The sequence below is a fragment of the Eschscholzia californica genome, unplaced genomic scaffold (assembly GCF_041429995.1).
Source record: "Eschscholzia californica isolate CP2 unplaced genomic scaffold, dmEscCali1.0.p SCAF_6, whole genome shotgun sequence".
NCBI lineage: Eukaryota > Viridiplantae > Streptophyta > Magnoliopsida > Ranunculales > Papaveraceae > Eschscholzia > Eschscholzia californica.
In genome coordinates, this window is record NW_028238483.1 from 36,004,169 (window position 1) to 36,014,178 (window position 10,010).

At 33.9% G+C, this 10,010-nt stretch overlaps 1 protein-coding gene across 1 annotated transcript; it reads right to left on the reverse strand.

Moving 5' to 3' along the window:
• Nucleotides 1-3,717: 3,717 nt before the first annotated feature.
• LOC147534183 (protein NRT1/ PTR FAMILY 4.6-like) lies at nucleotides 3,718-7,655 on the reverse strand. The gene is made up of 6 exons (XM_086649124.1): nucleotides 7,284-7,655; nucleotides 7,102-7,183; nucleotides 6,775-6,992; nucleotides 6,248-6,673; nucleotides 5,878-6,017; nucleotides 3,718-4,917 (listed from the first exon to the last, which is right to left on the reverse strand). Exons 1-6 carry the CDS (start codon nucleotides 7,284-7,286, stop codon nucleotides 3,999-4,001), a joined length of 1,788 nt encoding a protein of 595 aa, XP_086505250.1. The 5' UTR covers nucleotides 7,287-7,655; the 3' UTR covers nucleotides 3,718-3,998.
• Nucleotides 7,656-10,010: the final 2,355 nt, after the last annotated feature.

The following is a 10,010-nucleotide window of genomic DNA, read 5'->3' on the forward strand; positions in this document are numbered from 1 at the left end:
CCTTCGTCACAACCTCTTTGTAAAGCACTATTTGTATTGCTAGTTTGCATTGTTAGCTGTCTGCACACAAAGTTGTGCACGTCTCCTTCAGCGAAGAAAGTATGCAGATCATATAATGAATGATAGAAAACATGTGATTGGATGGTGTACCCTCCAATATCATATGACTCACTGGTCTGGTGTAAGAAGAAAATTGAGGCACCGACAGCATTTGTGGTTGGCAACAAAACAATCCACCTTTTCCCCCCCATTTCATTTCAAGATAGATGCTCAAGGGCTCCAAGGTGTGGTCCTTCCTTGTTGTTACTTGGAACCATTGTCTTGTTAGGCCCAAGTTACAAATTTAGGTGCTGTTTGTTTTTTTATTTTTGTCTGAATCTGAATTGGCTGAATCTGAATTGGTTGAACTGAATTAGCTGAATCTGAATTGGCTAAATTAATTAACAAGTTAGATGTTTGTTTTTTTGAATCTGAATCACTAGGTCAGAATAAAAAAATTACATTTTTGACCCTCATTCATCTTTTTAAGGAAAAAAGAAAAAGAAAACCCAACTCTTTCTCTCCCCCACCTGCTGGTGTCTCCTCTCTCTTTTCCTTCTCTCTAGAACCGAGATTAGGGTAAACTTTCACTTTTCCCCTCTCTCTCACCTGCTATCTCCCCTAAACTGTTGGTGGCTCCCTTTCTCTCTCTAGACCGATTAGGGCAAAGATAAACCCTCGCCAGATCCGGCGAGGTTTGACAGATTTGGCGCACTCACAAGGATCTTTACTGCGGTGGTGGTGTGTGGTGGTGGCGCAGTGGTGGTACTGTGAGGTCTGGTGGTGTTGTTGTCTGTGGTGGTTTAGATGAAGCTGGAAAGGAATGGTTATACTAAGATGTCAAAATGGAAGATATGTTCCTTGGTGAGACCAAATTAATTTCTTCTTCATGAGGACAAATAGGAAAAATCCCTAATTTCTTTTTCCATGGTGTTGTCCAGTAGAGGATAATCAACTGGTTTTTGCCAAAATGTTGTGTGAAAAATCCATGAAATAGACAGATTTCTATATTGTAAAACCACTGAAGTTTTGTAACTCTTTTGGTGGTGGTGGTGCTTTAATTTGTGCTGATGGTTGTGCTTTACTTTGTGGTGGTGGTTCCGATGGGTGGTGGTTGTGGTTCCGGTGGGTGGTGGTTGTGGTTCCGGTGGGTGTGATTGTGGTTCCTGTGAGTGTGGTTGTGGCTGGTGGTGTAAAAAAGATAGAAAAAAATTCCAATGTTTACAGGGGTATACTCGTCATTTATATTGTTTCAGATGTTGTGTTCTCATTTCAGACTTGTTTTAAAGTCTGAAAAAAGTGGACATTTATTCAGCCTATTCAGATGTTAAGCTAATTCAGCCCAGATTTCAGATTTCCTTAAATAAAAAAACAAACATCTGAAATCTGAATTGGAACCCAATTCAGATTTCAGATCTGAAAAATAAAAAAACAAACACAACCTTAGTTTCCCACTTCCAAAAAAGTTATAATTAAAAAAAATCCCTCTAACTTAAGAGCACAGTCCCTCCATTATGTGGGGTAATCTAGAGATATAATTTATTGATCTCGAGACCATCATTTATCTGAAAAGAAAGAGAAAAACAACAAAAAAAAAATAACATTAGAGAACTACTAATACTTAAATGAGTACTTTCTGCATCGAACTCCCCCGGCAATTAATCAACGTTTTTTAGTAAGAAGTCATCATTTTCAAGAAAGAAAAACTAATATGAGATAATTGTTTTGTTCATAGAAATAAAAGAGCATGCGAGAAACAAGGGATAACAAAAAATTACACAATAGATATTTCAATGCAATACTTAGTATTTTTTAAAATAAAATTTCTTAGGTATAAGATGTCAAAACCTAGTTATAGTTTTCAAGTTGCCGATCACGTGTGAGCACAGTGACAAATGAAAGATACTTTGGTTAAAATTATTAAAAGCATTTATTTTCATAATACATGTGATATTGATTGGTAGATTTTGTTTTTGATTGTAATACATTAATCTAGTAATGCAGGATGTATAATACCCTTAAACAATATACTATTAATTAAACAACACTTAGATCTGTTTGGTGATGAATGTTTGTTCTATTTGCCAAGCATTCTACTATATTTAATCCAATAAATAAATCTCTGAGAAAGAAAATATAAACTGAACAAGGGAAAATACCTAGTCAAGCTCATTAATTTAGGGATACATATTCATAGTTTCCCCGGATTAAGACAATGTAATTAGCTTACATCAAATGGGCATAATAAGCCCCCAAGTTAGATTAGTTATATATGTTTAGAGTCAAAATAACAACAATAATTCCCATCTAGTAAAGGCAGTACATTCTGTAAGAGTTTCCAACAAAAACAATATGGAAAGATCATTTAAACATAAAATTGTTTACAACTTTACCTCAATAATAGCTAGTGAAGGATATATGGGTCTTTTAATAAATATGTATTTATTTTTACAAGCCAGTATTAAGGGACCCACATATTCAAAAATGAGTATTAGGAGACCCACACGATTGCTTACAATTGCTTATGCACCAGCACCAGTATAATTTTATACTATAGTATAATTTTATACTATTGTGTATTTTTTTTTTTTTGAACTTTATACTATTGTGTATTAGTAATAAGAGTATGATTACTCAACAAAAAAAAAAAAAAAGTAATAAGAGTATGAAATGAAGGTGATGAGAGGAGTCATGTGAACCCTTTTGTCTCTACATCCACATGCACCCATCACGCCCTTAAGTTTCTTTATTATAATTTAGAAATCAAAATCATTTCTCCTACTAATCTCTATGGCATGTGGTCTGGTCGTTTTTCATTATCTTGTATTAATTTATGCTGCCTATGAACGAGAAAGAAGGTTAAGTTAACCACATTCTGAAATCAATTTGAAGTTGGATTGTGTACGATATTTAAATGAATTATGAACTTAACAAAGTCCAACAATCCGGCACATTCATTATTAATAAATCCCGCCCCCATTTCTTAAAGTAAGAGAAAGCAAAAAAAGAAGGAAGAAAGAAAGATCGATAACGGAAGAAGAAGAAATATGGACAAAATTCTGGAGGTCTCAGATTTAATTTTCAAAGGAGGAGGAATCCATCGTTTATTGAACTTCGGTCACTAAAAGTATAAACAATGTAATTAGATGGATTTTAGGCTGTTTATTTCGTTAGACTTTAAGTCAGTAGTTTAGGTCCGTTTGTATATTGAGGTTTTTTTTGACAATTATCGTGTTTATCACATCTTTGATGTATCAAATAGCATTATAATGACTTTCGTAGTCACTTAAGAAAAAAATATACAATAATGCAAAAGGGGTAGAGGAAAAATGAATGAGATTTATGTAAAACTCAGTTTTTTTTTTTTTTGATGAGAATGTAAAACTCAGTTGGAAAAGATAGTTCAACAAAAAAAAAAAGTTGGAAAATATAGAAAAAGCAGAAATTGGAGAAGATATTTTGTCAAAGAATAGTTCAAATAGATTAGAAAAAGAATCATTCGGACGTTTCACTTTGGAAATGGAGGTGCTCCTAGCCGTTTTGGCCCCTTTAGGGATGCCTATAAAATTTTCCTTCAACAAAAACTGAACTTTGTAAATGGATTGGACCAGGCCTAAACAAGGGCCAGCTTCAATCCTAACCCATCTATAAAATAAAAACTAGTAAACTAGTAGTAGGTAGTTACAATCATTGTCCAATTGGATTAGTCCCACAATGAGCATCATAAAAATTCATGTTTAAAGCAATCTTTTCTCACACTTCTCTCACACATAATTCTCCCATTACAGATATACAACACTTCACAAATAAGTAGAAAAAAAAATCAAACCTTTTGTACTACCTCACTAATTCTCATCATCATCATTCTTTTCTTTTTTTTTTTAAATTGAGTTTTGTATTTAAAAGTACTATTATTTAATAAACTTATTAATTATGTTCGATAATCTTAACGGGCCGAGTTAATGTGACCCATTAAGACCTTTATCTGGTGATTTGAGTTCAAAAGCTGGATTATAGTGGATATCAGTAATGTCTTGATCAGATGATTCACCAGCCTTGTATTTGTACCAAGAAGCCCAGAACAAGTAATTAATGAAATTGAGTAAACTCAATATTGCCAAGAACCAATAAAATAGGTTTAAATTGTTCTGGTTCAAGTCTTGTCCATGTAACCAACCTTGTTTGCTCTTAGTAACTCTCTTTGTTATTGAATTTATGATTTCCACAAAAACACTACTCAAGAAGTAACCAATTGATTGTGTTAACCATGTGAATGAAGTTGATAGAGATCTCATTCCTGTTGGGGCTTCTTTATAGAAGAAGTCCAATAGGCCCACTAATGTAAACATATCCGCTATACCGAAAATGGCGTATTGAAACGATAACCAAAAAAGACTAATGGGTTTTGTTGGGTCTTTAAGGGCTTGGTTCCTTCTCTTTACTTCTACAATACCTGCTATACCCATGGATATGGCTGAGAGAACTAGGCCCACTCCTACACGTTGAAGTTGGGTTATGCCAGACGGGTGTTTTGTGATCTTTCGGGCGAAGGGGACGAAGAAGAATTCGTAGACGGGTATGAGAAATGATAAGAAGAGAAGAGGTATAACTGGTATTGAAGCTGCAGGGATTTTGAAAGAAGGCCCAAGATGTAGGTCCATGAGGTTACCTTGTTGGACTGAGAATGTTTGGAGTTGGGCCAAGCATGTATTAACAAGGATTGTACTGGCTATTATGGGTAACATTCTTGTTAAGATCTTTACTTGTTCAACTTGAGTAACTGTGCAAACTCTCCATGGATCTGCCTTCGAAGATGAAGATGGTGACGACGATGATGATAAGTAGTCTTGTCTGATAATAGCTGCTTTGTCTAAAAACCTGTTTTCACATATGATTCAACTTTCTATCAGCACAGTTTTTTTTTGTATAATTCATATGATGTAAGGACGTCGTTGGGCTGCTGAATGGGCTGAGCACCAGTGGGGGTGCCCAAAAGGCCCATATCGAGGTTTGAAGGGTGTAACAAATAAAACACTAAGGCGGCCTCCGTTACATTTATTATATTTAGGGTTTAAAAAGGGTTAGTGGCACTCGACTGGACCATTATGGTTAACCTTGGACTATATATATACTAGTTTAAACATTGTTTTAATCATGTTTTGAGCCATTGAAATAAAATAAATCTCTAAAATCTAAATTTTTAAATAAAGTAAATTTCATGCTGATTTTCAAGAAATCAAACCCCAATTCCACCCCATTTCCATGTACAACTCTCGCGCAATAGGTGCTTGTGAGTGAATTGCTAAAAAATTCAATTCACTCACAATCTCCAATAGCTTCTTTAGTGAGAAAATTGTATGTACAGACGAGTCATCTTGAATATTTGACTCAATGAAGCTGATTCTTTTTTTTTTTTGTTGAAAATGAATGAAGCTGATTCTAGTGGTAGGAAATAGATCAAAATTGTTAAAGAAAGAAAGAAACATGGGATGGGAGTTGGGGAATGAATAATGTTTGTAAGGTCAAGTACTCCAAGAGTAGGAGTTGAAGAACATAATTCACTGGCAGATAGGGATGTTACCTATCTATCTATGAAACACAGTTGTAAGGGTGGTGGAGACCAGCTAAAGTTTTGGAATATTAGTATTCAACTCTCTCTCTCTCTCTCTCTAGGGCTTCTTATATACTAGTAAGCTCTTGCTCTATAAAAAAATAAAAATTAAATGTAGTGGGGGTGGGTAGTGGTCTCATGAAATCTTATAACTATATATCAATAATATAACACATGGCCACTACCCAACAAAAAACAACACTACAAAAATTTAAAAATTAATTCACCTAAATTGCTCTGTATGTTGCATTTTTTCTTCCTCAATTCCTCCTGATTTTGTTGTTGTTGTTCCTTCACTTATCTCATATAGTTCTTCACCATTCTCTGGTACTTCCAATCTCCTATTCCTAAATGCTACCACTATTACCTGCAATAACCAATCAATAAACATTTAGAAACAGAAAAGGGTAGCAATATAATGCCGGCTCATCTCCCGAACGGATTCTGGCCAGGTGACGTGGCCGGACAAGGTCTAGAATTTTCATTCTAAATTATGTCTGGCCATGTGTACGTCACTCGACTGGGATTCAGCCTGGAGATGGGTTGGGCAGAACATTATTTTCCGAAAGACATATAGATAGATAGAGAGAGAGATACCTGAATGACCCTTAATATGGGACTATCTCCACCAGGTGGTACAATGCGGTAAAAAGGTTTTCCTAGAGAGAGAAAGAGAAAACCAACAAAAGCTGCAATAGTAGAGATGAAGAAACCTAAGTCCCAGCCTTTGTTCATACTGACCCATACAATAACTGTAACACCAATTGATGCTCCAATTGTTGAAGTGAGTAAGAGCCAATTAAAAAAGCTGCCAAGTGACTTCCTTTCTTTTGGATCTTTTTGATTAAATTGATCACCACCTAGGGCAGGAACTGATCCTCTCATTCCTCCTGCCCCTAATGCTAACAAACAAAGTGAAGTATAAAACATCACAGCTTTTCCTCCTTTTAGACATTGAGAACTAGTACAAGCTTCTGGTTGAAGTTCTTTAAAATGTGCTTGAATTGTCACCATTGCCAATCCCTGCCCACAATATCATACATATATTGTTTGTTGTTCAAATCATTCATTATACTCTTATATTATGTGTTATGTGATATGTGATATATGATATGAAATAGTACCAGTATTTCGAGCAAACCGAAGAATAGACTAGAATTGAGTCTAGTCAAATAAGTATCTGAAATGAAACCGCCGATGAGAGAGAGCAAATAAGCAGAACCCATGAAGTTTGTAAGAGTATTTGCAGAACCAGCCAGATCAAAATGCATTACCATCATGAAGTATAATACCATGCTCACCATGTTAGCAACAAAACCCATGTTCTCAAAAGCTATCAAAACTACACAATTACAAAAGATTATATTAAATTAGTGAATAAAACAGTGATTTTGAATCAATATAAATCTAATTAGTACAAATTAAGGATCAATTAGTTTATGTAATCTTACCAAATATGAACATTGTAGCTCTAAATCCACCTTTTCTTTTGTCATCTTGGTCTAGTTTGTAGTTACCTCCTTTGTTTTCCTCCTGAAATTTGCATCATTATCAGAAACAACAGTATATAAGACTCAGAGTATATACATAAATTTGTACAAGAACTAATGTAAGATGGTATCTTGAAACTCACCATGGCTTAGAGCCTTAGACAGAGAGAGAGAGAGGGAGAGAGAAAGAGAGGCTAGAGGGAAGATGGGAATGAAGAGTGTGGCAATCTGTGCTTGTAATATATGTTGAGAATTGACCTTTTTTCACAAAAAGTAGCAAGCAGCCGTCATGATATCTTTTTAGGAGATGGGGCTTAATTATAAAATATGAGAGTTAGTAAGTAAATTTACATTTTCATTTTATTTCGAGCCGAAAGCCTATTTCAATTATTCAAAAGACATCTACTTATTCACACTCTATATATCTAGCTCATTAACTATATACCTTTCATTATTATACGTTCTTGTGATTAGTATGTGATCATACATAATGACTTTTATCCATCAAATGACATGAAGATTCACATGTTTTATCTTTTTAGCTGATTTTAACGGTATCAAGTAGATGGGTAGGTCGGGTTATACCCGAAAAATGAAAAGCATATGTGATCGAACATTTCTTACTTTAGGAATGTGAGTGTGGGGACTTCAATTCCATCCATTTTTTGGTGCCAAATCCAGAGTATCTCTGCATCTATCATTCTAGCTTTTACTTTCATTCTTTCAATGATGAAGTTTTTGTGTTAAGTATCATACACATGCCTCAATGAGGACAGCTCAAGCACACGTTTGAACTCAAAGGTATTAATAATTAAAGGAAATGTAAGTAAATGATGATCTTTGGGATTAAACGGATCGAATGGATTGATTAACTAGAAGAAACTAAGATGGTTTTTTGTTTTTTAATATCAAAATGTTTTATTCGTACTTAGTTGTTCTGCATACGTGTATCCTTCTAATGGAGTTAGATCGTAAGTGTGAATTTGAGAAAGTCTTGTTTTGAGATTTGATTTTTCTACCGAGATAAATGCATACAAGAACTCAAATTATACAAAAAATTGTATACGAATTATCTAGATTTAGATCTTCTGATAGCACCTACACTTATTTTGTGGTGTCGATGATTGAGTTATGGTTTCAATATTTGATATTACTAAAAGAAATACATAACAAAAGAACTCAAATTATACAAGTAACTTGTAGACAAATATAACTTAGATTCAGATCTTAATAGAAAAAGGAGAAAAAAAATAGTACTGCGTAAAATTGTTTGAAAGTGAAGGTAATTGAGTTTTGATTTCCTCGCGACCATTTTGATATCGAAGATTTAGAGGATTAGGTTTGTAAAAAGGAGAAGAAAAACAACTAGTGTGGAAATGGGGAGAATTGTTTTCAGACCCACATTACAGCCTTGACTTATCTTGTTCAACTTAATTTGGTCTAAGAAAGTGAAAAGAAGAAAAGTATCCAACCATGCAAGGTAACATGGAGAATACCCCACAAACCACAATCCTCTCATCATTTGGTCCTTCTAGTCTAGTGTGTGTGTGTGACTTTGATGAGTTATCTTATAGCTCCTCCTCCTATATTATCATGACTATCTTCTCATCTCTTCATTCTCTAAAGTATTTTTTTTTCTTCTTCTTTTTTATTTTAAAATTTTAAATACACCCCACTTCCACCTCCATCACCCATGTGATTAGAGAAGTATCTTTTTCTCTTACTTTTTTCTAGTTTAATTATTTTAGTACATCAACTAGTAGTCACTCTCTGTGATTAATCTGTTTCACCTTTTCCTCAATGGCTTTTGGACTTCTTTGAAAGATTCCTTCTTTGATAAGGACCTATACTTCTTTCTAAGTCCCATCTGCTCCCCCTTTATTAATTAAGTTGTTTGTCTAAGTAAGGAAAACATTTTTACTTCTTCACTATCACTGTAATACCTTAATAATATAGTAAGATAAGGTTCACAACAATGATAAGTTTTGTTACCAATTTTTCTCCAAACAAGTCATCTTATGTTATTTTCTATTATGGGTAGCTTAGTAGATAGTGCATCTACTCTGCAATACAGAAGTTCCAACTTCGATTGCATAAAAGTGTAAATCCAGAATTTATTGAAATTAGATATGAATAAAGTAGTTAGACTTTAGACCTGTCATTTTTGTTTGGGTTTTAAGCCAGTGGTTTAGTTGAACTTTGATTTTCAGGCCAGTAATTTAGTTGAACTTTCCTATTTCTGTAAAGGTTTAAATTCGACACTTATCTCATCGTTTTGATGTACCAATACCTTTGTATTGACTATCATAATCAATATAAGATAAACAATGATAAGTTTTATTACCAAATTTTCCCAAACAAGTCATATTTAGTGTTATTTCTTATCTTTGTTAGGATTTCAAAATACTGTAGACTTTTAGTAGCTAATTAATTTATTCGTTGTTGTAGTTGTTTAGTTGTATCTATCACGAAAGTGATTAGTCGAAACAATCCCACTATATGTATACATCAACCAATAAAGTCGATAATTTCACATGTTGTGTGAGTGTGCCATATACACATTTAGCGTAACAATCCTAATAAACGAATTACCTTTTATTTCCTCTACCTAAGAACACCGAGATGGACATTTTTGGAATGGTTTAAACTAGGTCAAAGTATTTTTAAGAAGAAAACCAATTAATGCACGACCAAACAATAAATCCAAACCTTGTCAAGTCTATTCAATAAATTGATATCCATACAATAGAAAACAACAGATTATTTTCATATTGACAGAAATATATTCTCCTTGGTACTGATTTTACACCAATAATTCCCATACCTACAACTCATAGATATGTAGATAGATAGCATGTAGATGTAGGTAG